At 43.6% G+C, this 23,331-nt stretch overlaps 3 protein-coding genes and 1 long non-coding RNA gene across 5 annotated transcripts in view; 2 read left to right on the plus strand and 2 right to left on the minus strand.

The window, feature by feature from the left end:
* The first annotated feature begins 333 nt into the window (after positions 1-333).
* LOC127595708 (uncharacterized) lies at positions 334-3,601 on the plus strand. The gene is made up of 2 exons (XR_007961309.1): positions 334-620; positions 2,715-3,601. It is a non-coding gene; the product is annotated as an uncharacterized LOC127595708 (long non-coding RNA).
* A 33-nt stretch (positions 3,602-3,634) lies between these two features.
* casp9 (caspase 9, apoptosis-related cysteine peptidase) lies at positions 3,635-8,558 on the minus strand. Of its 2 annotated transcripts, XM_052057371.1 has the most exons (11): positions 8,326-8,558; positions 6,922-7,126; positions 6,476-6,541; positions 6,316-6,395; positions 6,025-6,201; positions 5,859-5,948; positions 4,748-4,895; positions 4,487-4,675; positions 4,155-4,264; positions 3,919-4,046; positions 3,635-3,821 (listed from the first exon to the last, which is right to left on the minus strand). In XM_052057371.1, the coding sequence occupies exons 1-11, from the start codon at positions 8,455-8,457 to the stop codon at positions 3,677-3,679; spliced, it is 1,470 nt and encodes a 489-aa protein (XP_051913331.1). In that variant the 5' UTR covers positions 8,458-8,558; the 3' UTR covers positions 3,635-3,676. The 2 variants fall into 2 exon arrangements, with proteins under 2 accessions (XP_051913331.1, XP_051913332.1); XM_052057372.1 differs by having other exon boundaries at positions 3,675-4,046; positions 8,326-8,556.
* An 88-nt stretch (positions 8,559-8,646) lies between these two features.
* Positions 8,647-17,818, plus strand: LOC127595671 (dnaJ homolog subfamily C member 16-like). Its single transcript, XM_052057354.1, has 15 exons — positions 8,647-9,350; positions 9,869-10,043; positions 10,113-10,179; positions 11,032-11,359; positions 11,452-11,636; positions 11,730-11,834; positions 11,912-12,070; positions 12,180-12,310; positions 12,393-12,582; positions 13,185-13,364; positions 13,485-13,561; positions 13,786-13,866; positions 14,207-14,296; positions 14,374-14,544; positions 15,658-17,818. Exons 2-15 carry the CDS (start codon positions 9,871-9,873, stop codon positions 16,106-16,108), a joined length of 2,388 nt encoding a protein of 795 aa, XP_051913314.1. The 5' UTR covers positions 8,647-9,350; positions 9,869-9,870; the 3' UTR covers positions 16,109-17,818.
* Positions 17,819-20,009: 2,191 nt separating this feature from the next.
* Positions 20,010-23,331, minus strand: part of soga1 (suppressor of glucose, autophagy associated 1) — a 49,888-nt gene continuing 46,566 nt past the window's right edge. The window contains exons 21-24 of the mRNA XM_052057327.1: positions 22,736-23,003; positions 22,417-22,635; positions 21,580-21,989; positions 20,010-21,500 (exon numbers count right to left, since the gene is read on the minus strand). Coding sequence (XP_051913287.1) covers positions 21,357-21,500; positions 21,580-21,989; positions 22,417-22,635; positions 22,736-23,003 — 1,041 coding nt within the window. The 3' untranslated portion in view covers positions 20,010-21,356. The remainder of the gene's footprint in view (positions 21,501-21,579; positions 21,990-22,416; positions 22,636-22,735; positions 23,004-23,331) is intronic.

The raw sequence follows: 23,331 nt of genomic DNA on the forward strand, positions 1-23,331 counted from the left end.
TCAGCATTCTATGCTAAAGGGCATAATTCATGGTTCCATAAATCACAGGAAATGATCCAGGGCCCGAATAAGCAAAGCAGTCATGACTTAGTCCAACACACAACCCCCATGTTTAACTGTTAGCATGATGTTGTTTTTTTGAAATGCTGTGGGCATTCATGCCAGTTGTAATGAGACACACCTTACACAACGTTCAGCTTTTGTCTTGTCAGTACACAGAATAATCCAGGGTTTTCAAAACGTGAGCCTCTATGTTGCTTTTGTTCAACAGTGCTTTTGAATAATTACAGTAAAACAGGTGAGGGAAAACTGTGGTTCTTTGTTTTCCTTTTCAACACTGTGGAAACAACTCTTGGGCTAAGTTCTGTAAAAACTATCCAGTCTTGCGAAAGGTTCACCACTGTTCCGTGATTTTACCATTCGTGGATAATGGCTCTCAATGTCATTTGCTTGAGTCTTAAAGCTTTAGGAATGGCATTGTAACCTTGTTCAGACTAATAGTTGTCACTTACTAAATTTCTCCTCAGTTCTTGAATTTCATTTTTTTCAAAGCTTTTAGCGCACTTCATTTTGCCAGGCGAGTTCTATTTGGGTGATTTATTGATTGATTAGGTCTGGAGGTAAGCATGCTTGAGTGTGTTTAGCAAAAAATGAACTCACCTTTCGAAAAGAATTCAGTAGCCACTGTTAGTTCATAATTTAACACCAGCTTCATTTTCATCATTGATGATAGCAAGTATCCAGTATTACACGTTTTTCCCCATTGCTGTGATCTTGCTGAAACATTCATTGTGACAGTCAGTCGTGATGAAGGAACTCGTTGGACTGCCAAAACCGAGCTGTGTTGCAAAAGAGGAAAGATGGTGCAGAATACCGTAGTAGTCAGTATCAACAGAACACTGTCTTCTCTCGGAGTTCCAGTCCAAGAAGTCAGATTACAATACAATACAATACAATACATGCTGATTTATATAGCGCTTTCACAACAGCGGCAGCTGTAACAAAGCGCTTTACAAAACAGTTAACATAAAGTAAAATAATAAACACAACACATAACATAAAACACGGACAGTCGTGCAGTCCTAACCACTTTTCCGTCACACGCTTTGTTGTTTGAAGCGGTTTGAGATGAAAGAGGAGAGAATCAAAGTGTCCTTTAACCAGTGGATCAGAGACGTCATGCTCAAAATGAGCACACGTCGGCTACAAGCTAAGTTTCAAAGTCAACAAGAAGCTGTAGCATCCATTGACGAAAAAAGAGATTGGTTCACTTCTCCTGTCCCATGGAAATCCATTTCAATTCCAAGCGGCAACTCACGGTTCCAAATACGCATCGGCGCTCTTCGCCAACGCTCCTCTCTCCTCATCCTCAACTTCAGCGGCCATCCATCCAGCCGCACCAACGCCAACTGTCCAACAGCGCTGACATAGCCACTGAACAAATCGGGGTTGTGAAAAATGCTGCCCATTACTGGCGCAAAAAACACAAGCGCCCCAGGTCTATCCAGCACCGACAGTCAATGGCGCCGACATTCCTCCCAATCAAAATCTGTGCTGGTACAGGCGTGCTGCCGAGAAGGCGCAACCACCAAGCACAGATACTGCTCCTTTGACGAATGTCGTGGCCAAAAAGCGCTGAAAACAGTCCATATCAGGTCCACACAATGAAACAACAAACAACATGTGACAAAACAAAAGACAAAAACAGCAAAAAAAGAACAAAAAAGAACAAAAAAGCAAGGCTCTTGAAGAGCACTTGCCGAAGGCTGCCTACTCGGGCGCCATCTTGGAAAAACTTGGAAAAAGATTAGATGAGAAACTTGTATTCTGTGTACAGTAGAACACATGCTAATTGACTGTAGCCAGTAAGGTAGCACAGAAACCAAAGGAAATGTCTAACAGTGCGTTGTGTAACAGCTTTAGCCTGATGACTGGCAGTTGTGGCATGATAAAAGATGAACTGAAGCGTTACAGACACGATATTTTAGTCGAGGAACACTCACTGGCCACAAAATCAGGTACACAGTCGATTGCTTTTACAAAGACCCACACGGTCAGAGGCGTTAGGCAGTTCCACCATCGCAAATTACAACTACAATCATGACCACTGTCTAATTAATTATTCTCCAACCATGTCTATATGCTTCATAGTTTTGATGAAAAACGGTTCATTTTCCTTTCGGCGGCTTCCAGAGGAATACCGCCACTTTATTTTACTCTCAATGACTTCTGACTCATTTCTGCATATGCATTGAGATGGGATAGTCCATTGCATAAGAAGGGAAGGCCATCATTCGAAACAAGTATGATAGATTAAGCAATTTTGATGTTTTTAAACATGTCAATCGAAGAAAGTTATCATTTCACTCCCCTTGTGGATTTCTCAACTCAATCTTGAAACAGGTTTGATCATTAGTTTCCTGACTGAAGCTAAGTTGAAGGGAAATTACGTTAGAAAGTTGTTCCACGTTATTATGAATTCTTTGATCATTTCACTGGTTATGTCAATAATGGGGAATAAAGAAGGCTCTTTCTGTAGATGGTTAAACGTGGAACTGTCAAGAAAATTGTATTGTTGAATAACTTGTGTGCAATTGCAGAGTAAACGTGTTCGTTCTGAAAAAAGGCGTACTAAGGAGTTTCTATCTGGCAAATGCCGTTAAAAGCCAGCAGTAAGAAGCTAGCAGGTGTTTGAAGTAAATGGTTTCACCCAGGAGTCCCGTGAACCGAATCGACGCCGGATCCTCCATGGAGCTCATCATTTATTTTTAGAAGACATGCATAAGAGACAAACGAATGACAGATTCAGATTTGATCAGTCTGACCTGATTTTTTTTTTAAATGCAAGCGAGAGGACTTGGGAATTTTCTGTAAGTAGATTAGAGCAAACACAAAGGCTGTAGTCCAAGTTTGATTTTATGAGTGTTTTTTTTGGTTGCATGGTTAACCGGGGTGACATGAGCTTGAAGGGTCGATGAAGAAGATTTTGATATTGATTTAGTTGAATTTATTTTTGTGTTTGTAATTAATGGGAGAAATTGAATAATTTTAACCACCAGTCTACCATTTCAGAGCCTTTATTTCAAAAAACAAATAACAACAAATAGGACAGCAACAAAAACATTCCACATCTGTTTGGGTGTAAACCATTAAAATGTTTGCAGAAAAAGCACTTGTTTTTGTGGGAATGGTGAAACTGTCATGCAGATGTCACTTCAAAAGAACGGATGTTAAGACGACATCGAACCACATTTTTAGATTGAAAATTTCTCACAGTCTAAAAAAGTATTAGAAAAATCTAAAAAGAAATAGAAAATGAGACAAAAATGTACAAATTCAATAAAATTAATGTACATTTAGAGAAAGACCCAAAGAATTACTGCCATCTACTGTTGAAATACAGTACTGTAAACCATACAGAAACTGCATGTACAAATTACAATCATTCCAATTCTTTTTTTTTTTTTACATCGGCCATTTTCTAAGCCGCATATCCTCACAAGGGCCACGGGCATGCTGGAGCCTATCCCAGCTGCCTTCGGGCAGTTGCCAGGGTACACCCTGAGCTAGATGCCAGCCAATCGCACGGCACACAGAAAAATACAATACAATACAATACATGCTGATTTATATAAAAAACAATCATTCACACCAAGGGACAATTTAGAGTGTTCAATTAACCTCCCATGCATGGTTTTGGAATGTGGGAGGAAACCGAAGTACCCGGAGAAAACCCACATAGGCGAGGCCGGAGCCGGATACGGACCCAAGACCTCTTCACTGTGGGGCAGACGTGCTGACCAGTCGAGCACCGTGCCGTCCTTTTTAAAATTCCAAAATGTTAAATGAAAATACACGGCGTTATCCAAAGTAATTGGTTTTTTTTTGTTTTTAGCATGTACAGTAAGTAACAATTACATTTGTTCAGATGAATTTTGTCCCAGCATTGAGGTTTGAAAGTACAGAAGTTTCCGAAGGAAGTTAAAGGAACCTGGCATTTGCTTATAAATGCCTTTTGCAGAGTTCTGGGAGACTTCATTGTTAACCTGGAAACAAACAATAAAAACATATATGTGTGTAAAAAATTATAGAACAATGATTTTATTTATTTCAACAGAACGATGGTTCTGCCTATATTGAGAAGACAAGCTCACCATCATTAACATTGTGACTAAATCATCAGTGGCAGCATTTTCCTCAAGAATGCGGTCCAGCGTTTCAATGTACCAGGAACCCAACTGAGGGTCCCTCCAAGACACGTAACCTGTGTGGTGTGACAAAAAAATTGTATAGTGTGGATTTTGAGCTATGTGTGAACTTTTTTAGCTTGCTTATTCATAAACGCCCCAATATACTGTAGAGATCAATGTATCACCTCTATGGTAGAGGTAAAAATCAATGCACTCGAGGTGCAATGCCGCCACCAGGTGGACCAGAACGGCAACACACATATTCCGCTCACTCTGAACTCGGCAATGGAGTGTACCTGGAAAAGTTGAGTAGGACACGAGAATGTCACTCGGGGTGGGCAGTGTGGCGCCGGCGTCAGGTTCATCAGACGTGCTCAGCGAGTCGCTGCTGGAGGATGCGGGGATGGCGTCTGTCTGGTCATCGGCTCCGCCACTCGACGGTTCCACCTCGTCAGATGGCACCTCAAAGCCTCTGTCTCTTTCACCTCAATGCCAGACGTAAATCTTTGATATTGCTACCAATGCTGTCCAAGGAGCCAACATTTATAATCAGTTACCTCCTCCGCATGCCTGGATGAAGAAAAGCTTTGGTTTCCCCTGCAGGGAGGGACAGTGCTTCCCGTTGAGGTAGTTTGTGATGTGCTGCACAGGAACATACTGGCCGTCGACTCCATAAACAGCACCGGGGAAGCGATTGTGACTCACCTGCAACAGAGTCATATTAAAGTGTGCTTTATAGCACTCATTTGGGTGTGACTAAATGCAAAAGGGCACCACCCAAGTGGTACACTGTCTGTAGAGTGAAACTCCTCTACAACGAAATCATGTTTGCAGCAAGAAATTTTTCACAACAGGGGGTTTTCACTGTAGCAAATTTGATCTCAGAAGTAAACACGAACACACACACAAATGTGTACTTTTTCTTTTTACTCCAAGAGTGCATAAGTATGAGCATACACTTATTTGACACTTCATACAGTGTAGAAAGAAAAAAAGGGAAAGAAATTGCGAAATTTACGATCAGCATTGACTTTCACTTACATCAATTTCTTGCATAATGTCTTTTATTTTGCTTCCTCCATCTTTCATTTTTATTACCTTTGTCCTGTCTCCAGGCGTTAAAGCTTTTCTTTTCTTAACTCCTTGGTATGCAAAGGTCTGTTTTGTCGCCATTTTAGCAATGCAACATTCGTGCTACGTCTGAAACAAATACTTCCTGTACTACTGCACATGTGTAAAGCAGTGTGGTGGTTGCTGTTGCCTTTTCCTAACGAAGCAGTAGAGGTCGCTGTTGCATGCTGAGGTTGGATTTGACTTTTGCGGAAGGCTTGTTTTGTTGTAGTTAATTTCGTTGCTAGGCAAGAGCAGAGAAAAAGATTTTGTATAACGAACAGGGGGATTGTTCGTCGTATATAAATCGGCATGTATTGTATTGTATTGTAGGGGGAGCAGAAAAGTGGGAATGGCTTTCATGCATGAAAAGTTTTTCACACTAGGGGGTATTTTCACCCATGTGGGTTTCGTTGTAGAGGAGTTTCACTTTATTTACTGCCAGACTGAAAACTGAAACAGTCGTCATAACATAACCAAAGCCTTCTTAGGAATACAAAAGCACCTTACCTTTATATCCTCCCCAGTGTGGGACGAATAAAGGATATCTTATCTTACCTCCGTCCCATGAGACAGAATAATGACCACGCAGCAGTCGTGGGGCGAATGGTCCTTCTTCGATAAATCCGACAACTCGTGTTTGATCCGCTGTAACGTAGAGAGAACTGTAGGCATCCCACCCGTGAGTTTAGCATCATGCAAGAGCAAAAAAAGGGATCCTTACTCGTTGTTTAAGGTTTGTCCTCACTTCGACAAGAAAGCGGAGAGCTTTGAATCGCCTCTCCAGCCTGTCGCAGTCGATGTTGGACCCCGTGCGGTTACTTAGCTCGCTCTGTGGCTCAAAATCCACGTTGTTGATAATGAGGCAGTGTCCGCATGGGCTGGCATCCATTTTGTAGCTCTGGCGTAGATGTGGGGGAAAAAAAAGTTAGTATTCGGTGCTAGCTGGCGTGGAAATTGATCAATTACAGCTCCCGTACTCTATACAAGTGCATAACAAGCAAATGGTCCTGACCTGCAGGCTGTCCCGCCGTGTCCTGCCTTGCATTCGCGTTCTGACCCGCATCTGAGCTTGTAGGTTATCCGAATCAGGTGCTGTGGCAGAAGCATGCGCTCATGTTCGTGAATAAGCCAATGACCCAAACTTCTGGGCCAACACACATAAGGTAACTTACGTGCGGGAGTCTGTATTGGATGTACAGGGGGAGCCATTAATTGAGTCCGGAAATCCACTGTAGAGGCTGCACAATAAAACAATTTTTTGGCATCCCAAGGATCCAAGGTTCAGAATGCCTCAATTGTAACTCATTCCATGCATTTGATAGATTGGCGCAGAGAGCAGATTTCCCCTGCATCGGACTCGTGAACAAGTACAGTATTAGGCATAATGTCGAGTGTGCCAAAAAATGTACACAATTTGAAACACAATGGCCATAGGCTTCATGTCAAAATTCCAATTTATTAAACAAATATAGATTTTATTTACTGCAGTCCCAAAGCTTCACAAATGCTCAATGTGCGCACAACCTGTGACACGACAAAGATGAGGTGATTGTACTCAGACCATAAACATGAATAAACATAAAGTCATTAAATGTACCTGAGAGTAATTTGTACTTACAAACTGGAAGAGTCCGGACAACAGGGTGAATGAGGCGGTTGGACATTGACCCGTGAACCGCAGGTGCTCCACTTTGGAGGAGTTCTGCCAAAGTGTGCTGCTCTGAATCCTGAAGACATTCCAGAAAGAGAGGAAAGGCCCGACTTCCACGGGTCGGCAGATCTCGCGCCAGTTGCCTGGCTTGGTCCCGTCTTGTTCCTGAACTCTGTTAAAATACATGGACTAACTTGAGAATATAAAACATTGATAACATTTTTTTGTTCTGACGTTCATCCATTTTCTTTAGTGATTGTTATTTTTAAAGGTGATCTGTAGCCTGACATTAGGCGAGAGGTGGAGTACACCCTGGACTAGTTACCAGTAAATCACGTGGCACATACTACAATATGAGCCACTGAGAAGTTTAGGGGACACACTTCATTTATGACCTTTGACAGGAGAGTCATTACGAGTTTTATGGCTGCAATAAAATCTAGGCGAGTTATATTTTGGTGATTTACAAGGCCATGATTACTTCCTGGGCGGCATGGTGGCCCACTGGTTCGCACATCGGCCTCACAGTGCCGATTTGCAGGGTTCGATTTCAGCCTTCCTGTTTGGAGTGTTTCTTGTTCTCCACCAGCCTGCAGGTACTTCGGTTTCCTCCCATATTCCAAAAACATGCATGGCGGGTTGATTGGGCACTCCAAATTGCCTCTAAGTGTGATTGTGAGCGCAAATGGTTCTCCGTCTGTGTGTGTCCTGCGATTGGCTGGCAACCAGTTCAGGGTATACCCAGCCTACTGACCGAAGACAGCTGGGACAGGCTCCCTCACACCCGCAACTCTCATGAAGATAAGCAGGTCAGAAAATGGATTGATGGATGGGACGATTACTTCTGGTAGATTTTAGGTTTAAAAGGCATTTTGGTTTTCATTTCCAAACATCCATGAGAATCGTTCACAATTTCACAAAAGGTGATAAACAACATTCCTAAAGCAATACTGCCCTAACTTTCTGTGTCTTTTATCAACCTTTATTGGGATGATTTAGCAAGAGGTTAATCCTGCTTTCATAATTCAGGGGTGTTGCCATCTTGGAAAGATTTCTGTTAATAATTTTTGCGCTGAAGTGGAGCTCGCCCACTCAAGTTCACAGCGGCTCACAGACAAATCAACTCACACCTTTGAGCCATCATTTGACTCAACATGCATGTTTTGGAATGTTAGTGGAAACGAGCATGCAGGACCAGAAGATTCAAACACAAGAAAATTGGAGCCGAGATTCGAATCCAGAACCTCAGAACCGTGATGCTGATGTGCTGACCACCTGTCCAACCAGTTCGTCGCCACCCCTACCATCCAAAATGAAGAATCACTGTTTATCTTCAAATTTTGGCAACTGCAATGCCCAGTACGATCCTACCTTTATTTTCTCGATCATGTCTTGAGTAAAAACCCCTTTCTGAAGCAGGCGGTCATAGAGACATGATGGGTCCAAACTCGTGACAATATTTATCCTGTAGCGCTGAAGAATCTTCTTGTGATGGTCCTCCATTCTCCATTAAGTCACAAAAAGCCTATCGTAAAAGCTGTGCTTAAAGAAAGCAATAAAAAACAACGAATAGAGAGATTTGACAAGGTGTTGTACCGATGAGAAGTCCCACTTCCTCGTCTCCGTATTGTTTCGTGAATGACGTCACCAAAAGGTGGCACCATCTTCTACTACGTATTATCCGGTGGTTGGTGCGTTTTCTGCCTTCAGTTGGTGTATCGGTGTTCCTGTTTTTAATTTTAAAAAATCTGTCTTCTCGCAGAATTTGTTTACCTCGTCAATCTCAGCAGTTTTGGACATCATATAAGATTTCGTATGCACATCAAAAACACTGGATGCAATGGCTTACTCCTTGAACAACGGGTGTCTCTGTAGTGCATTTGACGCTTCGAAACACACACTACGTTTCAGCACATCTCATTATAATATGACGTTTCGCTAAAATATTTTAAAATAACGTCATATTGGAAAGTACAGGTCTTTTTCGTATATACTATTTATGATTACATGCATTACTTCCTTGTTTACATCATTCTTGTTTGTGATTGGTCAACTCGAAACATTGGGGAAAAAGTGCGCTTGATTTTCCACACACACCGAACTGACGAAAGTCACCGCTCAGCAAGCAACACATTGCGTTTATATTAAAGATCGGGGAGCGACGACTGGAAAAGCCGATCGCACGTATACAAACGCAGTTTCGATGAAATACTCAACTTCCCAACAGTACTTTCGATTTGTCGCCAGTTCGTAGTTGTAATCATGCCCTGAGGGAGTGGGAGCTGCTGCCAAACACACCTTGTGATTGTCGTCGTCCAGCATCCACCAAGACCCGACGAACATCAACACCGGTCATAAAAATGCGCTGTAGTGCCGGTTGACTGCAGCTGCTCGAGGTGCCTGAATTTGTCTTTTCAGCGAAACGGACAGTTTTTGTAGCAACGTCGTTAAAACACTCTCAGTATCAAAATATACCCTTATACATTTAACAGTCGATACTAGCAGCGCACACGGACGGTGATACGTTTGTTGCTGTTGCTGTCTTGCATGCTGCCATTCTGATGATGGCCAATGTATCTAATTGTGTGTTTTCGTTGGTTCATGTCCCCGTTATGTTGCAATGTAATTTAAAAACTAATCTTTAAATCCGAGCACTTGCGCCAAACGACTGTTTGGCCTCGTACCATTATTTTTCCTCGACTTCTGTTGAAAGCTACTTAGATATCAGAAAATTAACATTTACAACTGTCAGAACCAGCCCCAGTGAGTGTATCTTGTGCGATCCTACGATGTGGTTTGCAATCAAAACAAGTTTGGCACTATCGGTCAAGACTATGTCCCGACGTTTAAGTTTGAACATCCTGAGATGCAATATGTGATGGTGACAGATGCTCTTATGTTATTAAAATAACAGCGATGGCAGAATTAAGGATGTCTCTGCCATTGGCTGTCATGGTGGCGGTCTCTGTGCTGGAGCTCGGAGTGACCCACGCTGGACCGGAGCTGGACCCATACAAAACCTTGGGCGTCACTCGAAGTGCAAGCCAGGTTGAGATTAAGAAAGTTTACAAGCGTCTCGCTAGAGAATGGTGAGTGTCCGACACACAAAACTGACATAAACTTGCTAACATCTATGTAATAAATATGTTCTTTTCAAGGCATCCTGACAAAAACAAAAATCCGGGAGCTGAGGATATGTTTATCAGGATTACCAAATCATACGAGGTTAGTATTGTGAAATTGAAGAGAGGGGTTAGGGGGGATCAATCTACAAAATGCCCTTGCTATATCATTCATCATTCATGTCGCTGCTGTCGTTCTTTCACAGTCTTTTTTATGCGTTTTTATAACATATTGACTGTAGTGCATCTTCACGTGGAAAAGGAGAGCCACAGTTGCCGATGCACACTTGCACAGAAGTAGCTGTCAACCGCAGCTTGCTTCCAAACACTTACAAGCAAACTCATTGACATCACATACCATCCCACAGGCCCCGCCTCCTAAAGGCATGTACATAGACACTGTACAATATTTTTGATAAGTTTTATCTTTGCGCCTTATTTGTGTTGAACTACATGTACAATTTGTTTGGGAAGTGGGTTTGAATTAGTTTAAATGTGTTTAAAGCGAGGGTTGGGGATGTAAATGTGTAAACAAAACCATTTTTATGTCATTTCTCCCTATCGTGTATTTTCATTTATTGGGGCAGGAGTGTCAAACTAATTTTTGTTACAGTATGTACAATATGTCTTATTACAGAGGAGAATTTAAAATTTTGGTTGAGATTTTAGCAAGCATCATGGAAATTGACATGTTTGATTTGCTTTCGCGGGCCACATAAAATGATGTGGCGAGCCACATCTGGCCCCCGGGCCTTGAGTTTGACACCTGTGTATTAGGGCTTACAGTATATCTGAAACTAGTAATGGCAAGGAAATGTAATCACACTTTCATGGGGATTTTTTTTTTGTTAAAAACACATTATACTTGTTTTTCAGAGGCATCATACCATACCTGACACGTTTTCCAGTTGTGACAGAAACAAATGAAAATACTCACGTTTTACCCACAATCTAGATTCTATCCAGTGAGGACAAACGCGCCAACTACGACCGTTACGGCCAGACGGATGACACCCAGCCGTATGGCAGCGGTCGCTATAGCGGCCACCGCCACGACACCTTCAACTTCGATGAGTCCTTCTTCAACTTCCCATTCCACAGCAAGAACCAGGGGGAGTTTTCCGACAGCAAGCACTCGCTGCGCTTTAATCAGTATGTCAACGATGTGGTGCCCGACAGCTTCAGAAAACCGTACCTGATCAAGATCACCTCCGACTGGTGCTTCAATTGCATCCACATCGAGCCTGTGTGGAAGGAGGTGGTGCAGGAAATGGAGATGCTAGGTTTGGAATGGACATACTATTATTTAGCAGCCAGCCGGGAGATTTTGAAGTAAATGGTGAAAGCCAAAAGGGTGTATGTTCCATCCGCGCAGGTGTCGGAATCGGCGTGGTGGATGTTGGATATGAGAGACGGTTAGCCAATCACCTCGGCGCTCATCGCACGCCGTCGATACTCGGAGTCATTAATGGCAAAGTGACGTTCTTCCATTACGCCGTAGCAAAGGAGCATTTGAGGCAGTTTGTGGAAGACCTTCTTCCCCAAAAACTCGTGGATTGGGTAAGAATCTCACTTTTTGACCGTACTCGTAGATAACAATGTGGATGCAGATGGCCGCGCAAATGTCAAAGCATCATTTTATTTTTTTTTCAGGTCAGCGACAAGAACGACAAGCAATTCTTGAGCAGCTGGCATGAAGTCAACAAGCCACACGTGCTCCTGTTTGACCAAGTGCCTGTCGTTCCCTTACTCTATAAAGTGAGCCCGGGGCCGACGTCGCAATCACTTTTGCAGCTCAGGTGTCTTCATTGGTTTTCATCTGTGGCTTTTCATAGCTGACGGCGTTTGCGTACAAGGACTACATGCAGTTTGGCTATGTGGACCAGGGCCTTTCAGAGACGGCCCATCTGCAGAGACAGTTCAATATCAACAGCTACGCCCCGACCGTGCTGGTTTTCAAAGAGAACACGGATAACCCAGCTGACATCTTACAGGTGCGTTTCTGGCATCAGGCGCCGGCTGAAAGAAAGAAGCGGAGTCTTTTTTTTTTGTGTGTGTGATCATAAAAATATAGTAAAATATAGCCGCCGTTGTTCCTGGCAGACAAAAGGAATGAAAAAGCAGCTCATCGACGAATTTATGTCAAACAACAAATTTCTCCTGGCACCGAGGCTGGTGAACCAGAAGCTCTTTGACGAGCTGTGCCCCGTCAAGCAGTTCCACAGGCGAAGGAAGTAAGCCGGCGTCCGTCTATCTGCGCCCTCCAAAGCATCACCGATTATATGCTTCAGCGCTGCTGTTTCTCGTCCCGACAAGATACTGCGTGCTGCTGATCACAGGCAGCGACGAGAGCTTTTCTTCGGGCAACCGGGCCTTTCTGTCTTTCGCCTCAAGCAACACCAAGGAAGTTGTGAGATTTGCTTACGTCTACCAACAACTGCAGCAACCGCTCTGTAACATCCTGATGACCGGCAAGGACGGCACAAAGGCACCGCCGCCACCGCAGGTGCATCCGTCCATCCGCTCGCCCGTCCAGAACCGCCACCAAATGACCCACCCGTCAATTTTTGCAGATAAATCGAAACAGAAAAGCACACCTGATGAGCCAGCCGCCCCCTGAATTCATCATCTAGTCCGCTTCATGACACACCCACTCATTCATTCATCCATCCAGATACACTACCCAGCTTCCCTTTTTTTATGTGTGTGTGTGTGTGTGTGTGTGTGTGCGGGCGGCCCGGTAGTCCAGTGGTTAGCACGTCGGCTTCACAGTGCAGAGGTACCGGGTTCGATTCCAGCTCCGGCCTCCCTGTGTGGAGTTTGCATGTTCTCCCCGGGCCTGCGTGGGTTTTCTCCGGGTGCTCCGGTTTCCTAACACATTCCAAAAACATGCATGGCAGGCTGATTGGACGCTCTAAATTGTCCCTGGGTGTGATTGTGAGCGTGGATGGTTGTTCGTCTCTGTGTGCCCTGCGATTGGCTGGCAACTGATCCAGGGTGTCCCCTGCCTACTGCCCGAAGACGGCTGGGATAGGCTCCAGCACCCCCCGCGACCCTAGTGAGGATTAAGCGGTTCAGAAATGGATGGATGTGTGTGTGTGCCTTCAGGTGGTAATCCTGGAGAGGCGCAACGCTGCTGGGAAGGCCTTTTTCAAGCCAGTGACTCCGTGGAACGGCAGTGAAGAAGACAAGCGGCGCCTCGTGGAGGAGTTGGAGCGTCTCCAGAAGGACCCGTCCATTCTGGTCCACGATGCCATGCTTCCCGAGCTCAACAACGAGTTTGCATCCGTACGCTATTTGGCCGGCAAATAGTTTGGCTGCCCGCATCAGCCTGGAAATTAGAAATTTGTCTGAAGCATTTTTTTTCTCTTGATTAACCACGCACTGACTAATGTTGTCTCTCTGTAGATGTTTGTTATCCAGTGGCTCTATGCAATTTATGATTACCTCTCCGAAGTCATCGATGACATTCTGCACAACAACTGGTGGGTAGAAGTTTTTACAAACATTTACAAGGGGTAGTAGCGCACGCTTTGGCGTAGCGTGGCACCGTTTTGTGTGCACTGGCAGTGACTGCACGTCGCATTTCTGCGGTCCTGGCGGCCGAACTCCGCCCCCTTTTTAAGGGACAGCAAAAAGAATGTTTACAGCTCTTCAGATGAATAAAATTAAATAAATAGAATGAAAATGACACTTTGGTGATTTGCAGGCGTGAGATGATGCCTTTGCTGTCCCTCATCTTTTCTGCCTTATTCATCCTCTTTGGAACTGTGGTCGTCCAAGCCTTCAGGTGAGCGTGTTTACGCTTCAATATTTACTTTACCTTTGTGCCTCAGACTCCCTTGGATCATACCCAGTGAAACTCCTCTGCAACGAAACCTACATGCTCAAAAATACCCCCTACTGTGAAAAAATCTTCATGTCTTAACACCATTCCCACTTTTGCGTGTACACATACGTTTGTGTGTGTGTGTGTGTGTGTGTGTGTGTGTGATGTGTTTACATCTGAGATCAAATTTGCTACAGTGAAAAACCCCCTGTTGTGAAAAAATTCTTGCTGCAAATATGATTTCATTGTAGAGGAGTTTCACTGTACCTATATCTATATAATATATATATATTTTCTCCAGTGACTCAAGTGACGAAAACTCCCCCAAAACAAAAGTAAAAGATGGAACGAAAACAGAAAATGGATCGCCAGGGAGCGGCGGTCCATCAAGGTAATATTTATTCCTTCGGATTGACTAATATTCAAAGCAAGCGCAAGATGCCCATTAACTATGATGACCGTCTTTAGTCGGCCTCCCAAGAAGAACTTTGTGGAGGTGACCGAGTTGACTGACATCACCTATATAAGCAACCTGGTGAGGCTGAGGCCAGGACACATGAACATTGTTCTTGTGCTCGCTGATGCCTCGAAGAACGTTCTGCTCAGCAAGTTTGCCAAAGAGGTCTACTCTTTCACGGGGTATGTTCAAACGGTCGTATTTCAGCGGTAGAAGTTGACTTGGGCAATGTATTGGTTGTGTCCTCATTTCTTTCTTTCGTTCCCTCTTTCTGTCTAAGTCTCATTTGTAGGCCTAAGACCTGGTTTAAAGCTAAAAAAACATTCTACTTAGTCCGTGATGTTTATTGCTCATTCCATATTTGCATTATACATCCTACTGCAATACCGCTTAGTCACCGTTAAGCCTGCAACGTGTCAACGCATAGTTTACCGCTTGATGACACCGTCGAGCAGATGATTTACTTCAAACCACACACAAACCAATTGGGTGCAAGCCCTCTATGATTCATCAAGCTTAATTTTGCCATATTGGGTCATTCTTTCACAACACTTAAAAGCATTTCAAGATTGCATCTGTTTTACTTGCCACTGTGCAGCAGGTGCCGGTTGAGTCCGGATGGGAATGACTCATTCATTTTAGAGTTATTTTCAAGATCCTCTTTGTTTTCAAATCTCTGAATAATCTCGCGCCAATTTACCTCTCTGAGCTCATCCGCCCCTACACACCTGCCCGGCGCCTCAGGTCTGTGGACCAGACATTATTAGAAGTACCAAGAACTAAACTGAGGCTCAGAGGGGATCGAGCCTTTTCTGTTGCTGGTCCCTCTCTCTGGAATGACCTCCCGCTGAACATTCGGCAAGCCTCCTCGCTGCCCATCTTCAAAACCCTCCTCAAAACTCACTTGTATTCTTTGGCATTCGACTCAGCATGACTTAGATTTGTTCTTGGTTTTACTGTTTGGTGCTTTCTACCGCCTTTATTACCGATTTGTCTTACTGTTTATTGTGCATGTTAAATTGCTCCATGTACAGCACTTTGTATGCAGCGATGGCTTGAAAGTGCTCTATAAATACTGTTGACTTGACTCATCGAGTTATGAACCTTTAGGTGATGCGATACTATTGTACTGTTGATGCTCATTTTTTTTCGCTCCGTTTGTTGAGTCAACCTCATTTGCAACGGGGGGAGATGAAATGGAATATGTTGTGTTTGTACAAGTGAGTTTGTAGAAACGCTGACTGGTGTCTTGCCATCTAACTGATCGTGAAATTGGATTCGTTGAAATGTTCCAGGAGCCCGACCCTGCATTTCTCCTTCCTGAATACGGACAAACACAGCGAGTGGATGCGCACGCTGCTAGAAAGCGTACAGGACGCCGCTCAGGTCTACACAAGCGAGGACGACGAGGCAAACGCCAGTATGGACTACACCGGCTACGTGCTGGCACTCAACGGCCACAAAAAGTACTTCTGTCTGTTTAAGCCCGTCTACACCGGGGAAGACCCAGATAGCAAAACGTCAGAGGACGAAGCGGCGGCGGCATCGGGGAGGAGGTCGAGGGCGGCGTCTCGTGACGATCACCCTCCGCGCAAATCGGCGCGCTCACGCAGCACGTCCACGCTCCAGATCCACCACAAGCTGGACCGCTTGGGCTTGTGGATGGAAAGGCTCATGGAAGGCACCTTGCCTCGATACTACATCCTCGCCTGGCCAGGACTCCACAAGATCACTGCCAGTCAATAAACAGGAGGGGGGGGGGGGGCGAGCAGGTTAAGAGGAGTTGAAGAGTGCGCGTTGAAAAGGCTGCTTGAATGTTGTTTGGTTTTGTCTTGCACTTTTTGAGTTACGAGCCGGGGGTGGGGGTGTCCAAACCTTTTCTTCTATGGACCGCATGCAGAAAAATGAAAACATGAGAGCACCATTTGACGTTGCACCTTAATTTTTTTTTTTTAATGCAAAAAAACAACCCACTCTTGCAGGTAAAGAAGGGCAGTATATATTATTCGGTGTATATAAAAAGTCGACACAACCCTGTTTAAATGCCATATTAAAAAAAAAATAGACCCAAATATTTTTTTCATGTTGTTTCCACCATTACTGTGACGTACAACCTGCAAAACTCAATTTGAGAAGAAAATATTTTCAAGGGGGAAGTGAAAATAAACAACGGGTATGGTGTTGGTTGCATACGTGTGTACCCCGTCTAACTTGGATATGGGTGTTTTCAGAATTAACCAGTTACAACGATTTAGCTTGGTCTCATACTTTAAAGAAGAAAAACATCGCTTTCAGCGTGTGAAAATTTATTAGATACTTTGGGGCCTGGTGATGAGGCAAAAAGTCAAGTTCTTCGTTCTCTTCTTGTCCTTGTAAATCAACTTTTCCAATTGAAATGAATGGAAATGCAATTAATCCATTCCAGTCCCCTCAAAACATTTTTTGTCTTTTCCTTAAAAATGCCATTTAAAATATTTTATTGCAAGACATTTAATTAGAAAAATAATAAAGCCAAAATACCTGCACAAAAACATAGAAAAGGCAATTTAGCCTCATATACTCTCGATTTTTTAAAAATTCCGGATGCAACAAACCTCCAATTAAAGCCCATTTTGGTTCATCCGCAGCATTCTAATAAGTTTTTTAAAACTGATGGCAGGATTTTGTGAAACCGTCTTGTGGCACAGTACCAAATGCCAACTCGGAGGATCCTGCTCTTTAACCGCGCGATGGCTTTTAATTTGAAAAACCCATCACCTGGGATATTGACAAGTCAAGGTGCCACAATATATTTTGCGTGCTGCTAAAAAAAACAGACACCGGGTCTGACATGGCTCCTGGGCCGTAGTTTGGACACCTCTGTTTAACAGGCATGCAATTTCATTCAGCCACATGCTGCTCCTGCGGCTACTTATTGCTGTTCTGGCCTTGAACAACATTGCGACCAGGCTGGCTCTTCAGTCTTGACCGGTTCTCTTCACTAATTCATACTGGCACACGATGAATATTAATGCATGTTTTGTCTTTGTTCAAAAAAAAGATTATTACTCTGTGTGATGACTGACTCATGTAATACTGCGTACTACTGTTGTGTTGTTACTACTTTCTATCGGACCTCAGCCCAGTTTTTCCTTTGGGATGGAAAGACTGTTTTTATTTCATGGAGTGTCAAATTGTTTTGGATTTGGCTGTGTTAGTTCTGTAGCAACCAAAACCCACAAGTAGCTTCATGTAGCCCAATTAAATTTTGTAGTTACATCGTGCTTGCTTGTTTTTTTTTCTTTATTCTGGCACTTGGAATAAGGTCAAGATTTAACTGTGAAAAATATCTATATCGTATATTTGCAGATTGTATCGGTTTCATTAACTGTTGTGCAATGGTTGCTTCTGTATGTTCACCAGTGAAGTTATCTTTTTGTGAGGTGGTCGGGGAATAAAATAAATTATTGTTTTTAAGTAGCGCGTTTTCAGTAGTCTGTTCCTCATCCATCCATCCATTTTCTACCAGACATCCCTCTCCCCAGCCACTTCATCTAGCTCTGACCGGGGGATCCCGAGGCGTTCCCAGGCAAGCTGGGTGACATAGTCTCTCCAGCGTGTCCTGGGTCATCCCCGGGGCCTCCTGCCGGTGGGACATTCCCGGAACACCTCAATGGGGAGGGGTTCAGGAGGCATTCTAATCAGATGCCCGAGCCACCTCATCTGGCTCCTCTCGATGCGGAGGAGAAGCGGCTCGACTCTGAGCCCCTCCCGAATGACCGAGCTTCTCACCTTATCCCTAAGGGAGAGCCCTGACACCCTGAGGAGAAAACTCATTTCGTCCGCTAGTATCTCTTCCTCATATGTGATTTCCATATTGGCAGGGAAATATTTGCTTTGTATCAATGTACTCATCCATCCATCCATCGAGTCAATAAAGACAAAAGATAGAAAAACCTTCAAGAAAATGAAACCGTATGAAAATTCTAACATTTATTTGTGAATTCTGTGACAAAACACAATGGAGAGCTAGATGCCAAGCTACATTGGTCCAAAAAACAAAAAAAACACTTTAAAAGCCCTTTTGGGATGACCGTACATTTATTATTTCGTGCGAGGGTGTTTTTCATCCGCTTCGAAAGGTGCATACACTATGTACAGAGGAAATGCTCGAGTGCGGTCAGTAAAGGGAGATAGCTACATATTTCCACAGTGACCTCCATCGACTGGAGATCAGCTGCCGACGTTCAGCTTTCCTCCAAAACAACAACATGATAATCTATTGAATCTACAACATCGGGGAATTGCTTTCCTCCTTTTCTTTCGTGTGGCCTTCATTGCATTCTCCTTTTTTTATGAGGCATTACTTAAAAAAAAAAAAAAAAAGGTCAAGCATAGCTCATGGACAGATAACCAATCTTTCGATATAAGCCAAAAATATTCGCTAATACGAAGGAACGGCGAAGGAGTTATTGTACATATTGCCACGAGATTTGATGAAGACAAAATGTTTAGGTAGTTTTTTTCAACAGCTGGCAAATATGTGACTTGTGTCATGAATGAAATGAAAAAAAAATGATGACACTGGATTGAACAATTAGTCCGTTATTTTCATAATCACTTGCAAAACGCTGCGAATGGTTAGAAATGGCTTGATGATGGAATGGAACAATGCGGCATATTGATGCCAACAATTCATGTAGTTGGATTTATTTTGAGTAAAGTAAAGAAAGAAGAAAGATTTTGAACGCACATTTTTTTTGCCAGTTTATGTTCCTGCCTTTTCAGTTAAAAACATCGCAATCAGTGTGAAATAAGGCAAAATTTGCTTCCTAATATGCGATGCAACTGAAGCGCAAACAACAAACACATAAGATACTGTAAATATATAAAATATTAGCAACAATCCCACTTAAGAGTATTTTAAATCGCCATAAGAGTTTTTTTTTCTCAAGCAACGTTATTTGCTACGTTAGAATGTGATATGTAACTTTCCGTTTAAGAATAATGGCCAATTACAAAAAGTGGATAAATAATGTATATAATGGACCAGATAGCCCCCCGCCTCCAAATAACCACATATATAGATAATATATATCGAAAAAAAGACAAAATAATTTATTTCCAGAGAAAACATTGGTATAAAATGTGTACTAAACATATCATTCTATCCTAATCCTGTAAACCATTTGTTTGTTGACCCTTGACCTTAGTACATACAGTACTTGAGTGTAGCTTTTTTTTTGTGTGCATAAAAACAATCTTGGTCATTGAAATAAAAGGCCTGCTAGGTTTGGAGTCTGCAGCCAATGTGACAGGCACTTCAATTAGAAGATGATCTTCATCATGGAGATGATGCAATGAGATGCAGTATGTACAGCAAAGTAGTTTGAAAGGTTTTGTTATTATTATTTTTTTTACAACAATGAGCTGACCCGTTTTGAAACGGAACACCGTATGAGAAATAAGACGACAGCAGTATGAATAAATGAGGGCCTCAACACGAGAACGTTTTCTCGAAATGTTTTTGACTCTAAGGCCTTTTCAGTGAAGTCAGATTATCGTCATTTTTTACGGACCGTTAGACGAATACTTATTTTTGTATTCAAATTGGTGTTGATTTTAAAACAAAAAAGATGCAGGTTTAAGAATGCATTCTCAATAGGCAATTTAGAGCAAATTCGGTCATTTTCCTAGTGTCACAGTCCTTACTTAACATTTTTAATACGATTAGGAATACAAAATTGGAATAAAAATGAGTGGATTTTTTTTTTTTAGATGAGTAACCAAATTATTAAACACCTTTACATCTTAAGGTAGGCATGCACTTGTTAATAGTAAAGGAGGGAAATAATGCTTCACCCCCCCAAACCCACCCCACCCGCCACCCCGACCCTGACCCACAATTTAAACCATTTCCCGGGTGTCTGGAATAAAAGGTCTCTTAAAAATGTCAGAACAGTTGGAAAAAAGAATAATAGAACATTTAACATCCACTCTAGTTGAAATTGACAAGTGCAGTACACTTGTCAATTTGTAAACCGCGCAAAGCCCAAATTGACGTGGTTGTTCAATTTCACACGCAGACCACCCAGAGAACCACATATTTGTTAAAACTCAATTAAAAAGTTCATTTTCCATAATGTGTCCCTTTTAATTTAATTACCAGCAAAAAGATTTGCGCGGAGAAAAAAAAATGCAGCAGACTGTCTGACATCATGTGAAAAAAGATTTGCATTACAATAATCTTTTGTCTACCATGCACCAAAACACGGCAGTGCTTATCTGAGTGCACAAAGCAACAACTGGCCGAACCAACAGCATTACCGTCATCTTCATGGCTCGAGTTTTGACACCAGTGAAGAAATAAAACAGGCACTTCACCTGTGGCCACGTGACGCAAAACAAAACGTCTCTGGCCGGTAACTGCTAATATATTTTTTTCCCCTTACAATCTACAAACACCGAATTATTACATAACACAATGGTCCCATGTTTGGAATAAAAGGTCCCAGAATTCCGAGTATCGTTGAGGTCTTCAAATGGGAGGATGATTAAAAATGCTGGAGCATAAAATGTTCGCTCCGTTTTTTTTTTCTGTAGACAAAGCAGCCAATGCTGGTGGGGGTGAGTGAGGACTACATTCTTTCGTTTTCAGTCCCTCGAGATTATCGTCATAGCTTAGTGGCGTAACATGATATGCAAAACTACTGTGGATGAGGGCTTCATTAGGTCCACGGTGGTATTTATCATAACGTCCTGCTGGTAGTATTGTGAGTATTAAACGGTATGATGGCCCAGCCTCCTGGCCTAAGAGCTACTGACACTGAGAAATGGGAACTGAATGTGTGTGTGTGTGTAACATGAAATATGTGCTGAGCAATGTGTGTTACGTTTGGCAGTGCACGTATGTGGCAGGTTAGGTGATAGGAGTGAATGTGTGGCAATGGTGAGCAGTGTTTGAGTAGAAACGTGCCGTGTGCGTGTCCGTATGTGCGCGGTTGGAGGAGTGATGTCACTCTGTCAAGGCGTCTCCCTTCTCCTCGATGGAGACCGAGGATTCGTGTGGGCGGTGTTTGCACTGTCCCGGCGAGGTGCGAGGGACTCGAGAAGGTCGGGAGGGACAGTTGGACGGAACGGTGCAGTCACAGGGTCCGTCCTGACACAAAAACAACACCTATCACTCACTACCCAATGTATGGGAAGACTTCAGTATCACGTCAAAGCAAAGCCCTCACCTCTGTCCCGGAGCCCGCGGAGCCGGTGCTGCCCATCCCGTCCTTCCCTCCTCCTCCCATGATACTGACCATCTCGTCGCCGGTCGTTTGTCTCATGAACCGCTTGTTAACAATCCTGGTCACATTGTCAGTGCTCCCGCACAGTCCGGCCAAGGCGCCGAGACCTCTCACGGCAGCTGGCAGACATTCTGGCTTGAGCTCATCCACACAATTGAAGCCTCCTCCGCCGAAAGAGTCTCTCGACATTCTCTCTGCCGGCAGGGCGACGCCTCCCTGGCTCGGCCCGCTGCACACATTCTGCAGGAACTCTTGGACGAGGCCCCCGAGGCGCTGAGTGTTTGGGTCAGATGCACAGACCGAGGAACAGGAGGGTTTCCCCGTGACATGAGGGTGTCGCGCTGGACTGGCACCTAAACACACAATTGATCTTTATGATGTGTACAGGTTACACTTAAAAGTGAATAAAACTTATTTTACTTTAGCAATTTGTTTGCGGATGTGACTCTCTAGTCTTCTGTTACTCTTAGTTCGATTCTTCGCAAATGACAATTTTTACCTCTGTCAAGAGTGGTTACATTTAATTAATGTTTTACCTTTAAAATTTTAGATACCTTTCTAATTTCGTACATATAAATCGCTCAGCCTTTGCGGCGATCTGCGCTTTTTGTCTATATAATTAGAGCATTGATTGTTGCATATCATCTGCAAAATGATATTTGTTGTTTGTAAGTAATGAATGCATGAGCCCTCACAACGGATCCCTGTGGAACACCAATTTATTTTAGAGCAATGGATTATGCATGTCACTGTGATTCGAGTCAAAACGGCGCATTTGACCTCCGTCGCCCCTCCAGAGTGTCTCAGTGCTTCCCGAATGTTCCACCACACTGAAGAGGCTGGAAAGTCCGTCGGTGAGGCCGCTCAGCACAGGGCTGTCCCTGGTGGTGGTTGAGCGGGCCCAGGCTGAGCCTCCACCGCCACTCATGGCTCTCTGCTGGAGGGTCCACAGGCTGCGCTCTCGAGACGACGGAGTCGCATCCAGTCTGGAGGTGGAGCCTGAAAACCGGCAAAATGGAACATACTTTTTTTAAAAAACTGTTTATCATCACGGGAGGCATGAGGACAGTCTACTACTCTAATCCAAAAGTGGAAATACCTGAGGATACTCGGCGCTGGAGCTTCGGGGATCCGAACTTGGGGGAACAACAGGGTCTATCGATTCGGCTGTGAACTTTGTCCAGAGACGTTGATATCTGTCTCGTTCGGGCTGACGCTAACGGAGAAGTGGTTGTAGAGGAGGGCCGGGGTGACCAGGCTTTGGCGTGCAAACCGGCACCCCTGCTGCTGGTGAGGTTCTCAGTTTGAAGCCCGATGCTGACACATTTTGCAGCTGTTTGCGTGGACCTACTCGACATGCCCACCGCCTGCAGAAGTAACGCAAAGAGGAAGCGCAAGAGACATTACAAAAAGTAATGTAGTCTGATCTCGGGCTGCAACTAATGGAGAAGAAACGTGCAAAAATGCACAAATAGAATTCTGATTCAGTTATTGGTTTGGTCCGTGACGTCTCGGAAATTAGGCAAGAATGCTGACGGTTTTCCAGATTTAACACAAAGATTATAATGTGATGTGTGTGTGAGATTAAAGCGGATCGGAAAATGAATTAATGTTCCATCGGCTGCTTCTGTACAGCTGCAGCTGCTGTGGAAGCACTACATAAATAAAGATAGACGTAGTTAAAAATGCACGCCA

The sequence above is a fragment of the Hippocampus zosterae genome, chromosome 2, assembly GCF_025434085.1.
Source record: "Hippocampus zosterae strain Florida chromosome 2, ASM2543408v3, whole genome shotgun sequence".
Classification (NCBI taxonomy): Eukaryota; Metazoa; Chordata; class Actinopteri; order Syngnathiformes; family Syngnathidae; genus Hippocampus; species Hippocampus zosterae.